The 26142-nt window shown below is 33.4% G+C and overlaps 1 protein-coding gene across 3 annotated transcripts; it reads left to right on the top strand.

Annotated features, from left to right (window-relative positions):
* The first annotated feature begins 2628 nt into the window (after positions 1 to 2628).
* Positions 2629 to 25225, top strand: LOC110621249 (phosphatidylinositol/phosphatidylcholine transfer protein SFH9). 3 transcript variants are annotated; one of them, XM_021765444.2, is made up of 12 exons: positions 2629 to 2724; positions 3131 to 3295; positions 3414 to 3442; positions 17270 to 17353; positions 17475 to 17528; positions 22850 to 22927; positions 23107 to 23160; positions 23316 to 23375; positions 23444 to 23539; positions 24184 to 24285; positions 24393 to 24473; positions 24649 to 25225. In XM_021765444.2, exons 2-12 carry the CDS (start codon positions 3241 to 3243, stop codon positions 24964 to 24966), a joined length of 1011 nt encoding a protein of 336 aa, XP_021621136.1. In that variant the 5' UTR covers positions 2629 to 2724; positions 3131 to 3240; the 3' UTR covers positions 24967 to 25225. The 3 variants fall into 3 exon arrangements, with proteins under 3 accessions (XP_021621136.1, XP_043814909.1, XP_021621135.1); XM_043958974.1 differs by lacking the exon at positions 2629 to 2724 and adding an exon at positions 2769 to 2924; XM_021765443.2 differs by lacking the exon at positions 2629 to 2724 and adding an exon at positions 2799 to 3008.
* Positions 25226 to 26142: the final 917 nt, after the last annotated feature.

Below are 26142 nucleotides of genomic sequence, written 5' to 3'. Positions count from 1 at the left end.
GCAAGCCTTATCCTTTCAACCGACTGAGGGCCTTTTATAGGTGGCTGGCCAGACCACCTTCGGCGGCCTATCGTGAAACCAAAAGCCATGCATGTTCGGCGGCCGAATGTCTCCTTCGGCGGCCGAACCTGGCTTTTCTGCCTTGGTTCTTTTCTTTCAAAAACTCAGTTCTTGTTAACTTAAAACATGAAAACATCCTACATTACTTTAGAAAAACATAAATCTTACTCTCTAGAGATGTCCGACATCCTGGATTCCACCGGACGATAGGAATTCCGATGCCGGACTCTAGCCGGGTATTACAACGTTCCCTAATTAATTTAATAATAAGGAGAGATAATGGTGGTAAGAGGCTTCCTCCATCTCCATAACTAATCTATTGAATCAACCCAAAAGAACAAAGTGTTTGTGATCAATCCCAACAACTAAAGTGGATCCAATACTTCAACTAGAGCTTTCTCATTATTGATTACTTTTTATTTAATTATTTGCTTTCCATTATTATTCTCATTATTAGTTTACTACAATCAATCTCAAACCCCCCTGTTATTTTGTTGACAGTTTTGATCCCAATTTTCAATTTATCTCATTTGATCCCACTTTCAGTCTTTTATCTCATCTTTAATTTATTATCGTTTCAGTTTATTTTCTTGGTCATAAAAGAGAAATATGTGAGTTCTCAATCCTCTGTGGATTCGATCCTTTCACCACTATCTGCAGTTGTAAATTGTTGATAACCAGAAAGGTTATTTTTTACCGGATTCGACAACCGCGAGTCAAGTTGTCACACACAAAATAGGGTCACGTGGCAAGGATATGATAAATAGGCAGCGTGGTCCTACTCGAGAAAAGGAAGACCCAGACACCTTAACATCTGATTCATCATCAAGACTTGCCCTCCTCTGGATAAGATGAGTCTCGACATAAATTTACTATTAGCAAGCACAATCTCGCAGACTCCGTTACGTTTGTAATCGTGGGATTACCAACAGATTAGCTAACGAGATCCCCTATCAAGCCACCGACCACAACATCGTCGGACTATAAGAAATTGCTATATTTAACTCCGTTCCCTTATAGTATAAAAGCTAACAATCACAGAGGCAAAAAGTATGCAATTATTACACAACTCAAACTCTAAGCAATTCCTTATATTTACCATATTATGCAATTTATTAACTTAAGTATCAGAGTGACTACTGTGAACATCCACCACTTCACATTTTCTTTCTTGTAAGTTTAATCAATCACAGTACAACTTTATTTTCGTTTGAAATTCATTTTGGTGTGCCTTCACCGAGATTCTTAGTAGAAATTAGATTGCCAACAAAAAGGAATTTCTGCAAAAACTACCCTTATTTGTTATTAGCTTTCTGACGTAGAAAATTGTTATTGCACTAAATATTTTGTGCAATTTGTGAAAGTTGAGATACTGCTTCATCAAAGATGACAATAATTATCAATTAGTTAACAATTAACCATATTCTGAAATATAAATTAGTTATCAATTAACCATATTCTGAAATATAAAGAAAAAAAAATTATTAGCTTATCAAATTATCTATCTAACCCTAAAAAAATTCAATAAAAGACAGAGATAACTCATGAGTAAAATATCATTGATCACATAACTTTTGTATTTCGTATCTCTTACCTATTCAGGATACTGAAAATTTTGGACATACATGCACTAAATCAATGAAGAATTGTGAGTTGGGTAAAGGTTGAAATTATTGAAATGTTGAAACTCATGTTCACTGTAACTTATTATTAGAGAGACTGCCGGCTTTTTTAATTATAATTTTATAAATAACTAAAATATTAGGCTTGATGTAAAATGATTCATTTTATTAAAAAATTCTTATAAAATTATAAATGGAATTTTCTATATTAAAAAAATTAAAATTTTTATTTTCAATAAAAAGAATTTAAAAATTAATTATTTTAAATTTTAAATATAAGTTAAAAGCATATTTCATTATTGTAACTTTTTATTTTAAAATGAGAATGTAATATATTCATAGATTTAGTTGGACAGTAAATAAATTAATTAAATTTTTAAAAATTATAAATTTAACGCTTTAATTTGATGATATGTCATCTTACACATAAAACTGTGTGTAAGCAGTATTTAGTTCAAATCGAAAAAATGGATGAATTAATTTAAAATTTTGATTTGATTTTATTTTTAATTTTAAAATTTTGATTATTTCAATTCAATTTGATTTTAATAAAAAAAATCAAAAAAATTAAATCGAACCGATTAATAATAATAATATATTATTTTTAATAATACAGAGAAATTAAATCATATTAAAAGTAAAATATTTTAATTAAATTTTAAAATATTAAAAATAAAATATAAAAAATAAAAAAATTTATTAAAAATTAAAATTAATTAAATTAAATCGAATTTACTGATTTGATTTAATTTAATTTTTAATTAAAATTAATTTAATTTAATTTTTATAAATATTAAAATTTTAATTTTTAATTTATTTAATTTAATTATGGATGGAATGTTGGTCCTAAAGGATATATATATACCCTGAGAATTTGAATTTAATTACATAAATAAATAAGAAAAAAATAATTAAAAAAAAGTGACTAAAGAAGGTCGTTGGGTAGTAAAAATCAGACGGTGGAAGAATTAGATAGATCTGCAGGTTTAGGACCACCGACTACGCCTTTCAGAGATTTTATATTTCTCTCTCATCATCTGAGGTTCTGAAAGCTTCCTTTTTAGTTTTTTCTGCTACAATTTACTATATTATCATTACACAAACTTCAAAAAAAAAAAAAAAAAAAGAAAATAAGCACTGTAAAACAAATACTTTTATTTTCTGCTATAAATTCATAGTATCAGTGGCGTTTCTACCTTTCTTATGCAAGTGAAGCACATAATGCCATATATAGATATACATGTAGGGAGAGAGAGATTTTTCCTTTTAAAAGTTGTTTTTTTTTTTTTAATAAAAAAAATTGTAGGTGGGCTATGGATTTTGCTGGTAGACCCGCCTTTCTTGACTCTATGATCTTGAATTATTTGTTCCTATTTTCTCAATATAAGCACATTTATAGAACCATTCTTCCCGTGTTTAAATGTGTCCCTTGTTTCTCTGAAATCCAGCGTTAGAGGAGATGCTACTGCCGCACAGAGAGTCAACCAAAAGAAGCTAGAAGGGTCCTCAAATTTGGGTCTTTCTCCTACTTTTCTGCTAGAGAGAGGGGGGAGGAGAAATGGGTATTGTTCCAGATGAGGCAATCAATCAGTTCAAAGCACTAATGGATCAAGGTTGATCTCTAGTTAATTTGTGTATTTTGTTTGTGTTGATATCTATTATTTTAAAGATATTGCCTAAATTAACTGTTTCTCACTTTTATTTTGTTTGTTTTTCGGAATGTGATGACAGTTGAGGAGCCATTGAAGAGGACATATCAAGTATGGAATTTACTCTCTGCATTTGTTTCTACTTTATTTCATTATTATTATTGATATTTTCCTCGACTTTGGTCAGAAGTCTTTCAAGCGTCTTTTAATTGTCAATGGGAACTTGGCTGATTTTGCTGGTATCAGCTGCATTTTGTGACGCTGAACCACTCTTTTTTTTGCCATTCTGCTTATTTATTTATTTATTTATTATTTTTACATATTGGAAATTTTTGGTATGTTGAAAATTTTATCGAAATCTGGAATCAAGTAAAAGTTTGGTTAAAGAATAAATAAATGAATGAAAAATGCAAAGATTAAGTTGTGAAGTTCTAGGAAGCTTGGCCTGGGTAGAGGGGTGCTTATTGTGTATGTGGGTAATTGAATTTGGAGTTGCTTGTAAAATGTACCCATCATTTTTATTTGCTATCACATTGGATTAATTGGGGGCTTTGATCTGAGTTTCCTTTTCAAGTTTTCCTAATCAGTTGGGGTCGGTGCATTGATTGAATTTATGTTCAAGGCTGTTTGATGGAGGTTTGGTATTTGTCTTTGAGTTTGTTTATGCCCTTGTTTGGTATGTATTTCTTGTGAGAAGAGAATTGAATTCTATTAATAGAATTTAATTCATTTCTATTTATAGAAGAATTTATTTGTTTGGAATCAATTTAAATATAACAGTATTCAATTGAACTCTTTTATATTAAACAAAATAATAATAAATTCAAGTTGCTTTAATTTATTCATCTTTCTTATTATTTTTAAACTAAACATAAATATTTATTCTTATAAATAATAATCATTTTTATTGAAAAAATTTTATTAATATTTTTATAATATTTAAAATCTGAATTTTATATAATTTTTTACCATTAAAAAATTAAAAATTAAGATTTTTTAAATTAACAAAATAATATAATAAATTTCTTAATACTAAATTATAAATGCATTAAATACTAATAGTTAATATTAAATTAAATTAATTTTTCAAAGAGAAATTATTAATTAAAAAATAAAAAATAAATTTAAAATTAAAACAAGCAAAAAACAAAGGATAAAAGGAAAAGAAAAGAAAAGAAAAACTCTCAAAAGCTAATTAAGTAATTTTGATGTAAATAATCTTAAGTGAAATAATTTCTTGCAAAATTCTAACAATTTTGGCAAGATTTACTTTTAATTCAAAATCAATTCTCTGCCCAAATAGTTCTGCCAACACAAAAGAAAAAGGAAAAAGAATTTATTTCATTTGAATTCTTTCAAAATTAGCCATTCCAAACGAGGGCTACATGAATATGTTTACATTTGGGACACCTAAATTTTCCATTAAGTTAAAACTGAAGAAATCCAGATAGCTACACCACCTAACCATACTGATAAAGCAACAACTTGAAACTGGTACATTTCTATTCAGGAGTCCATTTGGAGGATTTTCAGGAATCTCTTATCCAACTTTAGTGCAGGGTAGCATGCCTATCTGCACGGCCATTTGTTTCTCTGTACCTTGCCATCTCTTCCCTATGGATAGCAATAAGAGAGTCTCAACCTTTTAGCCTATACCTGAATACCCACTAAGGTTTATGCCTGAAGTTTTTCCATTTAACCAATGATTTGGACATTTTTAATGAATAATCAAGCGGTAGATGGATTGATGGGCCTTTCTGTTTATACTCTGGATAATTAGTGGCAAAGAGTTTTTATTATTAGTCTTCAAGCCGGGTAACTAATTAAGAGGAGTGCTTCTCTAGTTTGTTTCACTAGCCCACTGATAGTTTCTGGTAATTTTTATTATTTAAACTAGAACTTGAACCTAATCCCCTTGTTGCCATCTCTTTGATGATGTTTTAAAACGCCTATGCTATAGAAACTAGACAGTTGTGCATTCGCAAAATGGAACTGTTCTTCCCTCCATTTCTGATTTCTTTTTCTGCCTAATATCTTAAATTTGTGACTACAATGCCTTCAGAGGAATTCTGAGACTTTTCTCCTGTTGTCTGCTTGTGCTTCTTAAGCTATGGAACAACATCTTTTTAGTCAAAAGTTCAACTGGTGAGGTAAACAGAACATATAGAAGAAAGATCGCCTCCAAGTATATATACAGGATAAGAAAATAAATAAAAGGATAAACTCTTACTAGTATCTTTTAGGAAATTTTGAAGATAATAGTACAGGGAAAAACAGCAGAGAGAAACTTGAAGAGAATCTACCAGTAAAACATCATCTCAGTGTTTATGTGCACATGTATTTATATTTATATTTACAGTTTCTATTGGATAACTTTGCTTCCCATAACCAGTTTTCAGGGTATGCTATTCTTGAGCAAAAAATTAGAACTTAAGGATGGAGTTAATAGGGTTGGTGTGATGCATTAACAGAGTGAACTAATCTAGAATGATTGAGATATTTGTCATCTCAAGGTTACAAGATGCCTGAGAAATAGTAATGCCCTTATTTAAGAAAAAATTATTGGATTGATTGAGCACAGTTAGAACTTCTAATTCTTGAGCTTTCTTCTAGGCTGCGTTTGAACTTTTGACCTATTGTTCTGTGAGGCAGCTCTCAACCATTGGAACTACCACCTCAATGGCATAGAACTTCCAAGCTATGATCCATAACGGATTGAAATTATTTAAAGGATCAATAAGAATTGGGAATAAATATCACGCTGAGATGGTAGTTTGATAGGCAAATTTGGTAACCTCAAACATCACGTTCTGGTAGGATTTTGTGGCTGGCCCAATAGCATACATTCCCCCTTTCGGTTTAATTTTCTCTTTCATTTGGGGTTAGTCACGTTTCCAAAAGCCAAACTAACACCATAAGAAAAATAAATAAACCATAAATGATCTAACTGTTAGTTTTAAATGTAGGTCCTCCAACTAGCTTGTTTGTAGTTGCAGTATTTATATATGCTCATTTTCCTTATAGGGTTTGATGTTCCATTAGGTAGCTCTGATACCCTCAGGATTGTGAGTTCCAATGGGTAATGACATCCTTGTATTTATGATGGCATTTGATTTCAATTATCTTAGGATCTATTAAAGCAAATTCAGAAAATTTTTGGATTTTTCTTGATAAGTTGGAAGAAAAAAAAAAATTTTGGGACAATCTTTTGATTTACTAATTTTTGGATTTGAATTTGAAGAATTCTAGGTTCAGTTATAAAAGAAATATTTGTTTTCAGAAGTCTCTTGTTATGGAGAAACACTTTTGAGAGGGATTGGGTTATTAAAAAATCTGAACAATAATCGTCTTAACATCAAAACTGTATCTCAATTCTTTTCCATTCTCTCAATATATTCAATTTGTCATGGATCCAGCTTGGGATTTTGTATGTGAAAAGAAATATCAACATCTATAATATCATAGGCAATAGCAATGCTATTGATCATTCCAAAAAGCATCAATTACTTTTTTAGCAGAAATACAAATCGAATGTTGTCCAAAATATGAAACTTTATTTTCCTTGTAATGTAACTGAAGGATTCTTGAAAACATTAGGGTGCGTTTATTTACAGAAAATAATTTTTTATTTTCTATCTCTAGTTTTGTTTTCATTTATTTATTTATTTTTTTTGTTTTGTTCTCCATGGAATATTAGGAAAATGTGTGTATTTCATGTAATATTGAAAACTATTTTCAATAGGAAAAACTAGAAAATATGTTCAAATTATCATTGTTTTTTGTAGAAAATATGTTTATTTTTTTTTATAATAATCCCCACCTTAATTTTTATATTAATTTAAAATAAGGAGAAAAATTCATGCATTTTATATTAATTTAAAATAAAAAAAATTTATGCATGCTTAAATATATAAACATAATTATTAAAAATCATGTTTTGTTTATGTAGAGTCTATCCGTTACATGTTTTTCACATTTGGAAACCATATTTTTCAATTTTCGAATATAATGAAAAAGCCATGGAAAATAATCATTTCAATGTTTTCCGTTTCCTTTATAAAATTTAAAAAACATAAAATTTGTTTTCTGTTTTCCAATTAGAGTAAAAAAGTTAAAATGAACACGTTTTCTAATTCTTTTAAAAAACAAGGTAATTATTTTTAGAAAATAGGCATGTTTTCTATAATTAAACACACTCTTAAATTCTTTGAAACTCATTAGCATCATTCTCTTTTCTAAAATGCAAAAACATTTCAAGTTCTAGTTTAATTGGAGCTAAAGAAATAAGAATATAGGCAAATATGGAAAGAGATTCTCTTTCAATAAATGGTGACTGGAGAAATGTGAGGAGGTAGCTCTGAAGTTAGCTTGTAATTATGCTCAAGCCAATGAAATGATTGCTTTTGAAAGCAATTATTAGTTTTCTGAAATAAAATATTAAATGCATTTGATTTTTTCTTTTTAAGATCAAAAGTGGTAAAAACGCATTTGAAAAAGCCTAAATTTATAGTTTAATTTCAAACTATTGAAGTTGATGAGAGTTTTTCTAAAATATTGATAAAATCGAAGAGTCAAGTAAATGAGAAAGTGTTTTCAAAATTACTGTTTTCTCTGAATTTATAGTTTTCTAGTTTCTACACAAACAAGACAAGACTAAAGATAATAAGACAAAGTTGATGGATGCTCTTCTCAAAATCTGTGTGAAGCCTGAAGAGCATATTTGAGAGAAAATAAGGTAGGGCTTAATCCACATAGAAAGATTTTTTTTTTTTTCCCTTTATCATTGTTGTAGTATGAACATGATATGTACATAATTAGAATAGATTACATTGATAGAAGAATTTTAGGAGAGTGATTTGTTATCTTAACAAGATTTTGTAATTTGTATATATATATAGCTTCCTTTTTCAATAGAGAAAATACATAAATTTTCTACAAATCCGTCTTATTTCATGGTATTAGAGCCTTTGGCTCGATTAGGTCGCTTTTTTATGCGTTTTGGCTTTTGCTAGTTGTGGATCACTATTTTTTGTGGTCTTTGGGTCTCATCACCACCAAAGGGAGGAGTCTGCCCCTGTTTTCGGCTAATCCCTAGAATCGGTGACCATCTGGGCAGTGCGTGAGCTTCATGTGCTTTCTGTTTCTGCTTGTCCTTCACGCATCGACGAGTGTAGGCACGTGGGACGTCTGACAAACCTCCAATCTTCTTTTCGAGTGTTGCCGCCGTATTTCCGGCCATTTCCCAGTCATCCATCGATCATCTGAGCTCGTGTAGTAGGTTCTCTATTGGTTGGGCACTATATAGGGTCTTATTCTTGTTCACAGATTAGCTTGAATTGGTTGAAATATCATACAATAGTAAGTCTCATATCAATCAAAGAACTGCTAATGTTGTTACAATTAGCTGTTCCTTTGAGAATATTTTTATCATCTCAGTTGAAGAATATGCTCAGTATCAGGATCTGTTGAGAGGGTCCATCCCAATAAATGCTAATACTAAGATAAAATTTGCCTTATATCGTCACATAATTGAGTCATGAATTTTGGTGCCACGGATCACATGACAGATAATCCTCATACCTTTGCAAGTTTTTAATCACATAAAGCACATACTCCTGATACCATAGCTGATGGGTCAACATATACTATTGAAGGTTATGGGACCGGTAAGCTTACTTCTTCTATTACCCTTCCTCTGTACTAAGTTTACCAAATTCTTGCCTTTAACTTAATTTCTATGAGTAAACTTATCAAAGACCTATGTAAAAATATAATATTTTGTTGTATTTCACCGTAGAAATCATAACCTATTTATACATGAAAGACGGTATCTAAATAGAAAAGAAAATCAAGCCTATTATTATACAATCCCTAAGATTAAACAACTGACCCATTTATCAATATTTACTTTCTATATTAACATATTTACTTCCTATAACCTATAACACTCCCCCTCAAGTTGGAGCATAAATGTTAATCATGCCAACTTGTTACATATATAATAAACTCGAGTCCCATTTAGAGTTTTAGTGAAGATGTCTCCTGGTTGTTCTCCAGTTCAGATATGTCCTGTTGATATTATTTTTTGTTGGACATTTTCACGAACAAAATGACAATTAATCTCGATGTTCAGATTCAGCACTAGAACGAGAGACCACATTTTCTCAGCTCGGTAAAACGCCTTACACACATCATAAATACGAGAAATATTCTTTTTGCTAAAATATAGAAATTCCAAATACTCCATTAATTCATATACAAATTCAGTGATTAACAAGTCTAATCACCTCACTATGAATAGACTTTCGAATCTGCAGAAACAAACTAGCATCATCCCTCATCCAATCTCTACGAGTTTCATCAGTTGGAGGATCCTTGGTAAGATTATCATCCATTTCAATACTTCATAAATAAATATGGATAGTCTTACTCCAATCCAAAAATTTATATCCATTTAATTTGTATTCCGTGATTTTAGTAATCACAAGAATCACATTAGTTATGGTGATTTTAACTTCAGTCATTAGGACAACTAACCCAAAACAATCAAAATAAATAAAGGATAAGAAAAATAGTACTCGTAAACGGTACTCGTGAACTGTACCCGATGAGCAGAGCTCTAAGTCTCCAAATGTCGCATAACGCAAATGAACAAAGTCCAAATGTTATCCTTTATGAGTAACCCAAATGAACAGAGTTCTAAATCTCTAAATGTTATCCTTTATGGGTAATCTAAATGAACAAAGCCCTAAGTCTTCAAATGTTATCCTTTATGGTAATCCAAATAAACAGAATCCTAAGTCTCAAAATGTTACCTTTTATGGGTAACCCAAATGAACAGAGCCCTAAGTCCCCAAAAAAAATTAAATCTCTATGGATGAGGCTTTGATACCATGTAGAAAGATAATATTTTGTTGTATTTCACCGTAGAGATCACAACCTATTTATACATGAAAGACGGTATCTAAATAGAAAAGAAAATCAAGCCTATAATTATACAATCCCTAAGATTAAGCAACTGACCCATTTATCAATATTTACTTCCTATAACCTATAACAACCTAAATTGTTGTGTTTCATTATTCCCTGATCACTGTCTTTTCCAAAATCTTATGACGAAGCAGATTATTGGTAAATGAAATGTATCCGATGGCTTCTACATTTTGGATGAGTGGGCACCTCATTTAGTTGCCTGTTCCAGTGTTGTCTCTCGACTTGAAGCACATTGTCGGTTGGGAGATCATTCATTACCAGTTTTGAATAAGCTATGCCCTCAATTTCAGGATGTATCTTCAGTGGAATGTGAGTTATGTCATTTAGGGGCCTTGTTTTGTTGGGTCTAAGAGTGGGTTTAGATATTTTCTCACTTTTGTAGATGATTTTTCTAGAATGATTTGGATTTATTTTATGAAGTGTGATTTTTAGATTTTTTCTCATTTTTCTACTTTTTGTGATGAAATCAAGACTCAATTTAATGCTTCTGTGCCTATTTTGTGAAGTGACAATGCTAAAGAATACACGTCAGGCTAATGGTATTTTTCATCAAACGTGTGTAGATACACCTGCTTAAAATGGAGTTGCTGAAAGGAAGAATAAGCATCTTCTTGAGAGTACTTGTGCCCATTTATTTCAAATGCAAGTTTCTAATTTTGGGCTGACGCTATATCTTCAGCATGTTTTCTCATTAATCGTATGCCCTCCTGGGTACTGAATGGAGATACTCCATATAGTATATTGTTTTCTAATAAGTCATTGTTTCCATTGAAACCATGTATTTTTGGCAACACTTACTATGTTCGAGATGTCCGACCTCATGTAACTAATCTTGATCCTAAGGCTTTGAAGTGTATCTTCTTGGGATATTCTCGTCGTCAGAAGGGGTATCAATGTTATTCTTTAGACCTCAATAAATACTTAGTTTCAATTGATGTGGTCTTTTCTGAGAAAATTTGCAGCATAACCATTGTAATGACCGGGAAACCGAACCGCTACCGGCGCTAGGATCCAGATCGGTTTAAGGCCGCCGGGACCCGTAGCAAGCCTCCTGTACCTGTTGGATACCTGATAACATCCCATACATGATCATACATTTTCATAAAAATTTAAATCTTTTCACATTCCAAGCCTGACCTGTGCATGCACTATACCATAAACATAAAACCCCAATCTAGAGCCCTCATCAAATGCTCTAGTGGGTTATCAAAACATACATTAAGTTTGGACTATCATTTTTCATCATAAAAACATTTCATTATAAAAGATCATGTACTAAAAGGGACTAATCATACATTGGGCCAAGCACAAATTCTAAACCTCAATACATTAATTTGCATTTCATAACATCCTTAAACTATTTTTACAATACATGTCCACTACTAACACTATTACATAGGCATAACATACTTCAACCTTGAAGACTCCCCTGTCTATCCTGAACCTGCAAGCCTGGGGGTTAAGGGAAAGGGGGTGAGCTAAAAAGCCCAGTGAGCAGAACAATAAAACATATACAAAAATCATGCTTTCATGGAATGCATCACAACACATACATTTCACATCACGGATGAACTTGTCACCAATAACCCTCTAATTCCAATGTGCCCGGCCCTCGACGGAGCTCCGCAGGACTTCCTCTTACTCATAACATACAATGCCAAGACGCGTGGACATGGGCAGCCCTGGACTTTCATTAATCATCATACATATAAAATGCCAGGACGCGTGGACATGGGCAGCCTTGGACTTTCATTAATCATCATACATATTGAGGGCTAATGGATCATTCAACATTCATCCACATCAACAACATAGAATGCAATGCATCATATTCGTGAGATTCTAATGCAACAACCTAAAATATATCATGGTATTCATGATGCATGAATATGCTCAAAACTTTGTTATTTTAATACATAGTTCAGTTCTACTCACCTCTGGCTGACTCTGATCTAACTCTGAAGCAGCTGACTCACTGCTGGGCTCATCGGTTCCTCGGGTCCGATCCTACACAAGTGGACTCGTATGAGGTACTAAACATAGACCAACATGACTCTAAACCACTCCCCAAAAACCCCCAAAAACACCTCAAAACATTCATGCAAAACAGGCAAAAGAAGGCTGGACAGGGCACCTTCGGCGGCCGAACTCTCCTCCAGATCTGAAAGTCATGCACCTTCGGCGGCACCTTCGGCGGCCGAAAGCTCTCTCCAGATTCGAAACTCATGCATGTTCGGCGGCAGGTTCGGCGGCAGGTTCGGCAGCCGAAACTGCCCTCTAGAGCCGAAAGTTCAAACTTTCGGGGGCAAGTTTAGGCGGCCAAACATGCTACCACAAGCAGGTTCGGCGGCCGAAAGTGCCTTTGGCCGCCGAACCTGAGTTCTTCCAGAAATGGCAAAACTCAGCCTCTCACATACACATTGCCTCCCAAACCTTCCAAACATGCATTCAACACTTCTAAAACATGCATACACACATACATGAGCATATAAGGGTCTCAAACTATCCTAAACCCCAACAACAACACAAATAACCTACATTAACCATCAACTTCACATTAACCTAAACATGCATTTCTACCCCAACAAAAACTCATAAACTTTTTTAAAACATGGAATGAGCTAATCTACTCTTACCTCTTGAAGATCGAGAGGGGAGGTGACCTAAACTTGGAGAAATGTAGGAAAAGAGCTCCTGGGTCTCCAAGCTTCAAATCTTGATCTTAGCTACAAAAATCTTCAAAACCAAGCTAGAACTCGTTAAAACTTGAAAGATTTGAGGAAAATCATCAAAACCAACCATGGGAGAGCATGGATTCACCGTTGGCCGAAAATAGGAGAGAAAGCTCGCCTATTTTCGGCCATGGGGCCTTTTATAGGTGGCTGGCCAGGCCACCTTCGGAAGCCGAAGGTGAATCCAAAACTCATGCATGTTCGGCGGCCGAAAGAAGGCCACTTTCGGAAGCCTAACGTGCCCCCCTAAACTATCCCATGTTCGGCGGCCGAACCTGTAAATGCCTCCATGGTCTTTTTCATTCAAAACTCAATTTCTTTCTTACTTAAAATCATAAAATACATGCAAACATTTTATAAAAACATGTTCTTACCCTTCTAGAGGTTTCCGACATCCGAGATTCCACCGGGCAGTAGGAATTTCGATACCGGAGTCTAGTCGGGTATTACAACCATCTACTAGTCAAGAGGAGGAAGATGAGTGGCTCATCTATAGGGTCACATCAGATAATGAGATCTCCACTAGTTTGTCTTCTCCTCCACAACCCACTAAAGGGGTTTCTTCTAGTACACAGCTTTCTGCTAAATCACCAGTAGTTTAAGTTTATTCTAAAACACCAGCACCCAATTATACATGTTGTGCACCAGAATCTTCTTTGCTATCAGATCCATCACCGAGTGACCTTGACCTTCCCATTAGTCTTTGTAAAGGTAAACGACAGTGTAAGTCTATATATTTTGTTGTTAACTTTCTTTCTAATGATCAACTGTCTCCTTTTTCTACTTCCTTAATTGCCTCTCTATATTCCATTTTCTTATCTATGACAGTTAAAGAGACTCTGACCCATTCTAGCTGGTGTGGTGCAATGCTTGAGGAGATCAAGGCTCTAAATAAAAATCATACTTGAGAATTAGTGGACTTACCCTATGGCAAGAAGTTTGTGGACTATAAATGGGTGTTTGCTATCAAAGTCAATCTAGATGGTTTTATAGCAAGGCATAAGGCCCGTCTTATTGCGAAATGATAAGCACAAATCTATGGAGTCGACTATTTTGAAACTTTTTCCCCTATGGCCAAAATGACTTCAGTTCACTTGTTCATCTCCTTAGCTGTTTCTGAGCATTGGCCTCTACACCAACTCGATATTAAGAATGCCTTTTTGCATGGTGACCTCCAAGAGAAGGTATATATGTAGCAAACACCTGGTTTTTGTTACTCAGGGTGAAGTATGAGAAAATATGCCATTTGAAGAAATTTTTATATGGTTTGAAGCAGTCTCCGTGCTTGGTTTGGCAAGTTTAGAGAAGTTCAAGAATTTGGATTGAAAAAAAATAAGTATCACCACTCAGTTTTCTATAGACATTCAAATGCTGGTACTATTCTTCTTGTTGTGTATGTTAATCACATTGTTATTACAGGGAATGATAATTCAGAGATCTCGTCATTCAAATCGTTCTTGCATGCGAGTTTTCCCACCAAAGACTTGAATCAGCTTTAAGTTCTTCTTGTGAGTAGAAGTCTTGAGGAGTAGCAAGGGAATTTTCTTGTCTCAAAGAAAGTATGTCATTGATTTGCTTGCAGAAACTGGAAAGTTGAGAGTTAAACCCTGTAGCATACCGATGATTTCTAATGTATGTCTCACAAAGGATAATAGAGACTCCTATAATGACCAAGAATGGTACAGGAGGTTGGTTGGTGTAGAATGATAATAGTTGTTGTCTTTCTCAATAGAGATTACAATCTGTTTATACATGAGAGACGATATCTAAACAGGAAGGAAAATCAAGTCTATGATTATACAATCTTAAGATTAAGCAACTGATACATTTATCAATATTTACTTCCTATATTAACATATTTATTTCCTATAATCTATAACACTCCCCCTCAAGTTGGAGCATAAATGTTAATTATGTCCAACTTGTTACATATATAATCAATTTCAGCCATAAGGACAACAAACCCAAAACAATCAAAATAAACAAAATATCAGAAGAACAGAACCCATGAACGGTACTCGTGAACAATAACTCGTGAACAGTACCTGATGAACCGTACCTGATGAAGCCAAATGTCTCCAAATGTTATCCTTTTATGGGTAACCCAAATGAACAGAGCCCTAAGTCTCCAAATATTACCCTTTATGGATAGTCCCGATAAATAGAGCCCTAAGTCTCCAAATGTTTCCCTTTATGGGTAATCCAAATGAACAGAGTCCTAAATCTCCAAATGTTATATGGGTAATCCCGATGAGCAGAACCCTAAGTCTCCAAATGTTACCCTTTATGAGTAATCCAAATAAACAGAGCCCTAAGTCTCCAAGTGTTATCCTTTATTGGTAATCCAAATGAACAAGGTCCTAAGTCTCCAAGCGTTACCCTTTATTGGTAACCCAAATGAACAGAGCCCTAAGTCTCTAAACATTACCCTTTATTGGTAACCCAAATGAACAGATTCTTAAGTCTCTAAACGTTACCCTCCAAATGTTACCCTTTATCGGTAACCCAAATGAACAACCCAAATGAATAGAGTCCTAAGCCTCCAAATGTTACTATGGATAACCCAAATGACCATTATCAAAAAAGGCCTCCACCCAACACCCAAACGGCAAACGAACCACAAATCTGACAAGGGGCTGCAAGGCGACTTTAGGTGGACGGTGAGAGACAAATATTATCCTAGATGGATAACACAAAAGAACAGGAGCCCTAAATCTCCAAAAAATTTAAATCTCTAATGAGGCTCTGATACCATGTAGAATGATAATAGTTGTTGTTGTCTTTCACAATAGAGATTACAATCTATTTATACATGAGAGACGATATCTAAACAGGAAGGAGAATCAAATCTATGATTATACAATTCTAAGATTAAGCAATTGATCCATCTATCAATATTTACTTCTTATATTAACATATTTACTTCTTATAATATATAACAGTTGGAAAGCTGAACTATCTTATAGTGATGACTCAGCTAGATATTGCTTTTGTGATAAGTGTGATAAGCTAGTTCATGTTTGCATCTATAGTGAAACATTGGGTCGCCCTAGAACAAATTTTATGGTATCTAAAAAGGACCTCTGGACTCGGTAATTATGGGCATACTACAGTTGAGTGTTTTTCAGATGTTGATTGGACGGGATCCAAAAGTGATAGACAGACTATTGTGTGTTTGTCGAAGGAAACATAGTGTCTTGGAAAAGTAAGAAGAAGAATGTCGAATCCAGATTTAGCGCCGAGTCAGAATACATGACTATGGCTCAATCCACTTGTGAGATTTTGTAGATAAATCATCTGTTAAAAGGAGTTGGCATGAATGCTGCAATACCCGTAGCACTTTAGTGTAATAATCAGACTGCTCTTCATATTACCTCTAATTTTGTATACCATGAGCAGATTAAGTATATTGAAGTTGATTGCCATTTTATCCGTGAAAAGATTTAAAAAAAGTTTAATTTTAACTAGTTATATGAAAATAGGAGAGCAACTGGGTGATTTATTCACCAAGGCATTAAGTGTCCTAGAATAAAATATCTTTGACACAAATTGGGCATGATAAATATATATGCTCTAGTTTGAGGGGGAGTGTTGTAGTGTGAATATAATATGTACATAATTAGAGACTAATTGATTGATAGATGATTTTTAGGGGACTGATTTGTTACCTTAGCAAGGTTTTGTAATCTGTATATATAACCCCTTGTTCAATAGAGAAAATACACAACTTTTCTACAAATTCATCTTATTACAATCATTAAGTGCTTGTTTTACATTGAAGCTCTTGTAGTTTTCTTTTGCCCTTCCAATAACTTGTAACCAATAAGTTCATTTGGACTGATCTGTGCAAGTATTCAATTCAAAATATTGAGAACTTCAGTTAATTATTTTATCCTATGTCTATTGTACTAGAGTTGGTTTCCATTTTAATTTTATTTTCGCACTAAGGAATATGAGATAAACAGTGAGTTAGTTTTATCTCAAACTTTAATTTATCTTTGCTTGAAGGTATGACTACTCCTGGTTGTAAATCCTTCAGAGGTAGTGATGCCATGAGAGCCAGCTGTGTATTTGCTTTGGTTTGCACTGTAGAAAAGTTTATTGATTTGTTTATATTCTCTTAGTATAGTTGAGGTTTTGTGGACTCTTATTGGCAAAATCTTTGTTGGCTGTTGATTATGCATTGGCTAAATTATTGTTTCTTTATTTGCAGAATATTCATCAAGGATATCACACTGAAACTTTGATGCGTTTCCTAAAAGCTAGAGAATGGAATGTTGCCAAGGCCCATAAGATGGTAGCAGTTCCCTTTTCAGTTGAATGCTTCATTAATACATTGATTTTCATTTTTTATTCTTTGAGCTATAATAAAATAATCCAATCACCATTTGCTGATTTGGTACTGTAATATGCTCTAGTTGATTGATTGCTTACATTGGAGGATACAAAATGAGATCGACAATGTATTAACGGTAAGTTTTTGTGATATCTAAGTGCTTCATTTATTTATTGAATTTGTGTGTGATTGATCCGTATATTGATGTGGAACTAGTCTTGAATAAAGCTGAATGGTAACAATCTATCCATATAACCTACCCAAACTAGTGTGGAAGCAATGCTTAGTTGATGTTGCTCTGTGATTAGGCTCACCATTTCATAAAACATTTTCCAGGAAAATATTTTCTAAATTTTTTGTTGTTTGGGACCAAAACAAAAAGTTTAGAGATATCATTTTCTTGGTCATGAGAAGTACTTTTAAGATTGGGAAAATGACTTGCCTATTTCCAGATTGGGATTTGGGAAGTCATTTTCTGCAAGGCTTACTTAACTATAATTGGTTCTTTTTTTGTTTGGTTGTAGATCTACTTTGGATCACCAGGACTAGAGACCAATTTTTAGGGTCTTTTAATTTGTTTTTGTTTTCCTTTTCCTTTTCACTTAGATTTTGACAATTTTCTTTAATTGATATCTTGTCATGAATTAAATTTGTTTTTCTATTACTGTTTGTTCTTTTTTTTTTCCCCTTAAACCAATAGTATTAATAAAAACCAATTTTCTGTATATGAAATTCATGAAAAAAAAAAAAAACTAAATCATTGCTACCTTAATGTGTTTGGTTCTTCCATATTGAACTGGATTTTGGGTTATGGCTATAGCTGGCTTGTTGTCACAATGGATGATTGTTGGCTCCATTTGCTCCTTCGTAAGATTTTGTAAAACTTTTCTAAGCCGTAAGGCTTGATTTGCAATAGTTGCGCCTGCAACATACTCGGTCTCCGCTAGATTGTGCAACCACTTCTTACTTCTTTGAATTCCACCAGAATGAACCCGAACTAAAAGAAAACAAATACCCATAAGTACTTTTCATGTCATCCAAACAAGTAGCCCGATCACTATCAACGTAACCTTCAAGCTTGCCACTTGACTTCTTCAAATACCATACACCAAGGTCAATTGTACCCTTGACATACTTTAAAATTTACTGCAATTTGCAGCAGTCAAATGAAATTCACTAGGAGAATTCATAAACCTTGAAAGTAAACTTGCTGAAAGCATCAAATCAGGCCTTGTAGCCGTCAAACAAGGCAAGCTACCAATCAAACTTCTGTACACCGATGCATCTGCACTTTTTCCGCCATAATCTTTAGTTAATTTTTTATTTTGCGACAACAGAACAGTCACAAATTTGCAATTTTCTATGTGGAATTTTTGCAAAACATTAAAGCATATTTTCTTTGAGAAATGAAGATACCTGCCTTGCATTGATGAATCTCCATTCGCAAAAAATAGTTCATGAGACCCAAATTTAACATTTCAAATTCTTGCTCCATATCAGATTTGAAAAGTTGCATCAAATTTGAATCTCCTCCTGTAACAAGAAGATCGTCTACATATAACGAGACAATTAATAACTTTTCATTTGAATAAGTCTTCATATAAAGTGTAGCTTCATTTTCACTCCTAAAACTTTATTGTAGCAGGTAGTTATTAATTATGCTATACCAAGTTCTAGGTGTTTGTTTCAAGCCATAAAGCACCTTTTTAAGTTTGTAGACTTTATCTTATTGACCTTCAACTAGGAATCCTTCAAGTTGATGGACATAAATCTCCTCTTGAAGTAAACCATTCAAAAATCTAGCCATGTTGAGCTGCAAGTACTAAAACCAATTTGATTGTGTCATGTCTGGCCACAGGAACAAAGGTGTCTCTATAATCTACACCAGCTTGTTGAGAATAACCTTTAACTACCAATCTTGCTTTATGTTTGAACACAAAACTATCAGGCTTTAATTTGGTTCTATAAATCCACTTAACACCAATGACATTTTTGCCTTTTGGTTTTGTAGTGAGCTCCCATGTTTGATTTTTCTCAATCATAGCAATCTCATCCTTCGTAGCTTGCTGTCATTCTTTAAATTGTGAAGGTTCATCAAAAGTAGATGGTTCTGCTCTTACAAAACTGCATCTTTCATAAATTTCAGACAAGGATTTCATCTTCAAGACTGGTGAATTATGTTCTGAATCGTCAAGTTCATTAGAAATTAAAGAACTTGGAGCTTTAACTTTAAAAATTTGTGACTTCACTGTCCCTTGAGAAACTTTTGGATCACGCTCAATTTGATGTGTGTTAAAATCCCAAAAAAAAGTTTCATCAAATTTGACATTCCTACAAACCATCATATTTTTTATTTGGATGTTATAAATCTTGTAGCCTTTGGATTGAACGGCATATCCAAGAAAAATTCCAACTTCAGCCTTTTCATCTAACTTGGTTCTTTTAGCTACTAGAACAAATGCATAACACAAAAACCAAAAATTCATAGATGATTTGCTGAAGGTTTGAAATCACTCCATGCTTCAATTGGAGTTTTATCTTTAACAGATGAGGTAAGAAGTCTGTTTAAAAGGTAAATTGCAATATAGACAGCTTCTGCTCAAAACTTCTTTAGCAATTTCTTCTCAAACAATATGCATCTAGCCATTTTTACAACAGTTCTGTTCTTCCTTTCACTTATCCTATTTTGTTGTGGAGTGTAGCTCACAGTTAGTTGGTGATTCATGCCTGCATCTTCACGAAATTTGTCAAATTCATGTGATGTATATTCCTTTCAATTGTTAGATTTCAAAGTTTTAATTTTACATTCACTTTGAGTCTCTACAAGAACTTTGAACTTCTTGAAGATAGGAAGAACTTGTGACTTGCTCTTAAGAAGAGAAATCCAGCACATTCTAGCGAAATCATTAATGAACAAAACAAAATATTTGTTTTGATTGAGTGAAGGAATACTCATGGGGCTACAGACATCGATATGAACAAGCTTTAATTTTTCTGTGGTTCTCCAAGGTTGATTTATAGGAAAAGAGTCTCTATGCATCCTCTCAAGTTGACAGGCACCACACACTTTACTATATAAGCTGACTTCAAGCATATTGCTCATTATTTCTTTAGAATACAGAAATTGAAGAGATTTCAGATTGTAGTGACCAAATCTCTTATGCCAAATCCAAGAATCATCAGCTATGGCACTATAAAAGCATTCTAAAAAACTGAATCCCAAGGAAAGCTATTGCGAATCATATTAACTTTAGCAATTTCAATATCATTAAGGTCATAAATAGTGCACATCTTATTTGTAAAGAGCAAAGTATAATTCTTATGAAGCATTTGGGCAACACTTAAGAGATGTTGTGTTAAGGTAGGTATGTAAAATACATCTAAAAGAAGCTTTATACCTTTTGTGGTATGGAAAGATACATAACCAATTCCTTGAACTTAAACTTTATCGCCATTAGCTAAATTGATTTCTTTTTTGAAAGATTTGTCCAAAGTGCTAAACAAGTTTGCATCTTTGACCATATGACTGGTAGCACTGCTGTTGAAGAACCAAGTGTCTGATGATGATGATGAAGAAAAAATGTGAGAAGCCATAAAGAAGTGTTCTTCAACCTCCCTTTTAACTTCTGCAAAATTTGCTTGTTCTTTTTGCTTTTGATTTCATATTTGCCTGCAATACTTTTTAATGTGCCTAATTTTACCATAGTGGTTGCACTTGGTTTTCTTCCAACAATTTTTGTCCAAATAAGTTGTTTTGTTGTAAGTAGAACATGGTGGATATTTGCCTTTCTTCTCACCTTCTTTGCCATCAGCTTTCCTTTTGACATGATGAATATGACCTCCATAACTTGTGGGAATCACCTTCTTTTGTTTTTGTTTGGCATAAAAGGCACCTTCAACAGTATCCTCGTCTTATAGCTCTTCTTTGCTCCAAAGCTTGAAAAGAATTGACAAGTTCAGCGATGGTGAGTTTTGACAAGTTTGTAGAGTCTTCAAAAGAGGAAATTTTAGCTTGAAACTTTTCAGGCAGACTCACAAGAACTTTCTCCATAGTTCTACTGTCTTTGAGGTCCTCTCCGAGCAATTGGATTTGGTTTAAAACCTTAATAAGTTTATCAGTATACTTTTTGACAGTTTCAGATTCCTTTATTTTCAAAATCTCAAATTCTCTTATCAAATTTAAGACTGCATCTGGCTTGTTCTATCACTTCCTCGAAATTCTTCTTTGATCTTATCTGAAGCATTTTTGGCAGTGCCACATGCCATGATTCTTGCAAAAATGGATTCATAAACAGCAAAGTGAATATAAGAGAGAGCTTTGTATCTCTTTGCTTGTTCCTAAGCAAGTGTTGGATTGTTGGGCAATGGATGAGGATCCTTACCAGTTTCTACAACTTTGCAAAGATGACATGCTTTGAGATAAACTTATATTTTTACTGCCCAAACTGGGTAATTTTCACCCAAAAATTAAGATGGCAATTGAGCTAAAAAACTACTAGAAGTCATTGAAGAAATTTGAAAGTGTTTAAGGTCTTTTGGTGAGGTTTTCTTACTTGTTTTCTCTTACTCACAGTCCCTTGCAGAACGAAAGCTCTGATACCAATTATAAAATGCAATGGCAGATGTAAAAAAAAATGGAGAGTATATGAATGAACTTTTCACTTGATTAATTAATTTCATTGAAAGACTTCACTTTTATAGAAACTAATAAGAATAAAATAATTAAAGATTTTACATAAAACGACAAATAATTAAATAACTATGACTAAATACATCACCCAAGTAGCATATTACTAAAAGATAAATGTGATCTGATACATAATCCATGTATGAAAGTTCAATATATCAAGAATGGCCAAATTAATTTCCTAGATACATCTCACATAGTCTAACATTTTCTTTGTTCCACAAGCTTTTTATCATCAATTAGTATCAGATAAAAAAATTTACATGAAAACTTGAGCTATTGAAACTAGAAAATGAACCACTGTGATACGGGACTCATTAATAGTTGTGCTTAATGAGTTTTGAGTTTTTGCTTTTTGTTTGATTGAGTTTTGTTGTTACAGTTTGCAAAATGTATGGATCATGAGCTTGATTCACTTCATGGAATGCAGACTAACAGTTCACGAGATTCCAATAATTGTATTATGGAACTGCTAAACTTCAAACTTGTTTTCCACAAGGAATAAATTTTAAATTACAATTGCACAAATGCCCCCACCTCCAACACGTGTAACACTGCCCACCTATCCACCCTGTACAAACTATCAAGATTGAGGACAAGTATTATTTCTCCTTTTCTTTACTTGCAAGGTAGTTTAGGGGAAAGGAAGGGCTTTACGCTCATATCAAGTTCCTTTGGGTGCTTAGTTTCTAATCTAGCTAACATTTTTAATTATTTACATGGTCAATGAATTCTTAAATGTGATATCTGGGTGTTATTTCTTTGTACAGAAACCTATAGTTCCAACTGATTTGTACAGAGCAATGCGTGATTCACAGCTCATAGGCATGTCTGGTTACTCAAGAGAGGTGCGCATTCTATGTTTAAACTTTAAAATTTTCATGCTTATGATTTTTAATTCCCAGTTTGGAAAAAAATTTCAGTTACTGCTGCATTGTGTTAAATGATGCATAAAAAAGTTTGTTTGCATTCCAAGAATGGTGTATATACTCTCAGATATTCCTGTAACTTCTTCCATCTCCTTCAGGGGCTTCCAGTCTTTGCTATTGGTGTTGGGCTCAGCACATTGGATAAAGCATCTGTAAGTATTAGGATAATCGTTTTCCTAATTTTTCGTTCTGATGACTTGTTATGTTTGTAGTAACTTTGTGATACATATTAATCAGGCATTTTGGAGTATCCTGACTTTTAAGTATGTAATTATAACCCTGTTTCCCATTTCTGATTTCATCACAGGTCCACTACTATGTTCAGTCACACATTCAAATAAATGAATATCGGGACTGTATAATTCTGGTGAGTATTAGATTTTCTGCATACCTAGTGTTTTAAGTGGGCAGATAACCTTGTATGCATTTTTGCAGCCTTTTGCTTCAAAAAAATATGGGCGACCAGTAACCACCTGTGTGAAGGTGTTGGATATGACTGGTCTGAAGCTTTCAGCACTTGGCCAAATAAAGGTACAACGTGCCATTCTGGAAGTCTTTGTTTTGGCTGAATGCATCATTTGACCTTATCTTTACACAAAAGTCCATTGACACCTTGACCCTTTCCTGATTAACATTAATACCTAACCTTTATAGAAATATAACTATTTAACTTCCATGTGCGGATTTTGGGTTATATGTGCTTGTATTTTTTAAGGGTTTAATAGTTGCATTTTAAAGTTTAGATGTCAAATAGTTACACTTTACAAAATCAGGGGTTAAACAGTTACATTTTCATATATATGTTATGGATATCCATTACCCATAAAAATATATTAGATGTTAGATGTAAAATATTGACTAAAAACCTGTATTCGGCCTTTTGTTTTTCTCCTCCGGTCTTTCCTTGAATAATGTTCAGTTTTCTCTTTCAAGTTGTGCCAACCTGTGTATCAAGAAATCAATAGCACTCATACCTTAGTTAACTATATTTTCTGAAGCAGCAGGATATTTAACTCGGTCAACCATATTTAATCTATACTTTAAAACTTCTAATCGGTGCATAATAATTGTGAACCTTCACTGCTCTAATGGGTGGTTGCATTTTAGAAGTTCATGTGCTGACAATGTAATTGCATTGTGACATTGACTGAGATCTCTGTTTTGTGTTGCTGCAGTTGCTGACAATCATATCAACAGTTGATGACTTGAATTATCCAGAGAAAACAAAAACATATTACATTGTAAATGCCCCATACATATTTTCAGCATGTTGGAAGGTTAGCTTTCCTTAGTTATTGTATCAGAAACAGGATTTCAGCATTCTATGTATGATGACCTTAGCATTGAACCATGGGCACCAGATAAGATTTGAAATTTTTGGCAGGTTGTCAAGCCTCTACTGCAAGAGAGGACGAGGAAAAAAATTCAGGTGTTACCAGGTAATGGGCGAGATGAGTTGTTGAAGGTAAGACACTCTCTCCATGATTTTTTAGGTGTCTGAAACTTGCAGTTTACATGTTCTATGCAGTTCACTATGTTTGATTACTGATCTCTAGAAATCTAAGGAATATAAATTCCTTTCCCCGAATTTGTCAGCGTAGCTCGTGACAGACTGATCTTGTTGGACATTTTCAATGTAGATAATGGATTTGGCATCTCTTCCACATTTCTGTAAAAAGGAAGGGTCTGGATCATCACGACATGCAGAGAACGCAGCCGAGAACTGCTATTCCTTGGATCATCCGTTTCATCAACAACTCTACAACTACATAAAGCAGCAGTGCTTGATCACTGAACCTGACAAACCAATTAAACAGGGATCTTTCCACGTGGATCTCCCTGAGGAAGCTGTGGAAAGAACAGAAATCGCCAAAACCATTGAATCTGAGCTACACAAGTTCGAGAATGGTGATGGACTTTCAAGGTCAGTAAGTGGCCTTAAAATCAATGATTATTGAGACTGTTGAGCGTCATACATTGTCCATTACTTGAAGAGGTGAATGCTCAAACGTGATTACTTTGTTATAGGTACACAAATGTAAAATAGTAGCGATTCTCAATGTCCCTGCTTGTGAGGGAAAAGCTAATACTGTATATTAATTTGAGATTTTGGCTGGATAATTGGTATAAAGCTTTCCCAGTATAGGAAATGTAGCAGAGAATTGTAATTCCTAGTTCCCCCATTTCATGCATAATACCATCATTTGGTTGTGAGAAGGATCCTCTCTCCCTCTCTCTCTTTCTCTCTCTCTCTCATGGTCATGATTTTTCTTAGCCTCAGTAAATCTAGGCAGCAGGATGTATGGTGCAGGGCCCATATTTTCTATCCCTTATGCTTTTTCCAGGGGAAGCAATGGGAAAGAAATTGAAGGGAGATTACGGAGGAGAAAGTGTGGAAAGAGAAATGAGGAAATAATCCTCTGAAAGGATTAGCTAGCTTTCTTTTTCTTCTGGCTATTTTTCTTTTGAAAAATTAGTTTATTTAAGGGAAAATTACTATCAACCCTCTGAATTTCTAAAATATTTATTAGTTTGTCCATATTTCAAAATCATTCAATTAAAACATTCATGTAAATTAAACTCATTAATTCTTTTATTAAAGAAATTATTATTTAATTTATTTTAACTTTTCTATTCTTTTATTAAAGAAATTATTATTTAACTTATTTTACAATCTTTGCTTTAAATCAATAATTTAGTAGTGATTTCATAAGTTAGTTTTATAATATTAAAAAATAGAAAAGTCGCACCAATTACTTTGTAACGATAATTGTACTGCTATAAATTTAATAATTTAATAAATTATATTTAATATATATGTTTTTTTTTAAATTAACGTTAAATACATATTTACATCTTTAAATAATTTAAAATTTACCTATTAAACATTTAAATTTTATTTTAACCTGTCAAATATTTAGACTCACTAAAATCATTATAATCAAGTACAAATTAATATAATTATAGATGCGTGAATTTTACACGCGGTGACATGTAAATGATGTCAGAAATATTGCCATTTGTTGCTGACTGTTTTCTAACTCATGTTGAAAATAACCCAAGACTTCCTTTCTTCCACTCTATCACTTTAAAAATGTTTGTTTTGCTTTATCCTCGTCATTTCTCTCTCACAG

The sequence above is a fragment of the Manihot esculenta genome, chromosome 8 (genome assembly GCF_001659605.2).
Source record: "Manihot esculenta cultivar AM560-2 chromosome 8, M.esculenta_v8, whole genome shotgun sequence".
In the NCBI taxonomy this organism is placed as follows: domain Eukaryota; kingdom Viridiplantae; phylum Streptophyta; class Magnoliopsida; order Malpighiales; family Euphorbiaceae; genus Manihot; species Manihot esculenta.
The sequence above is the reverse complement of the archived record's forward strand: the minus strand, read 5'-3'. Positions and strand labels throughout refer to the sequence as shown.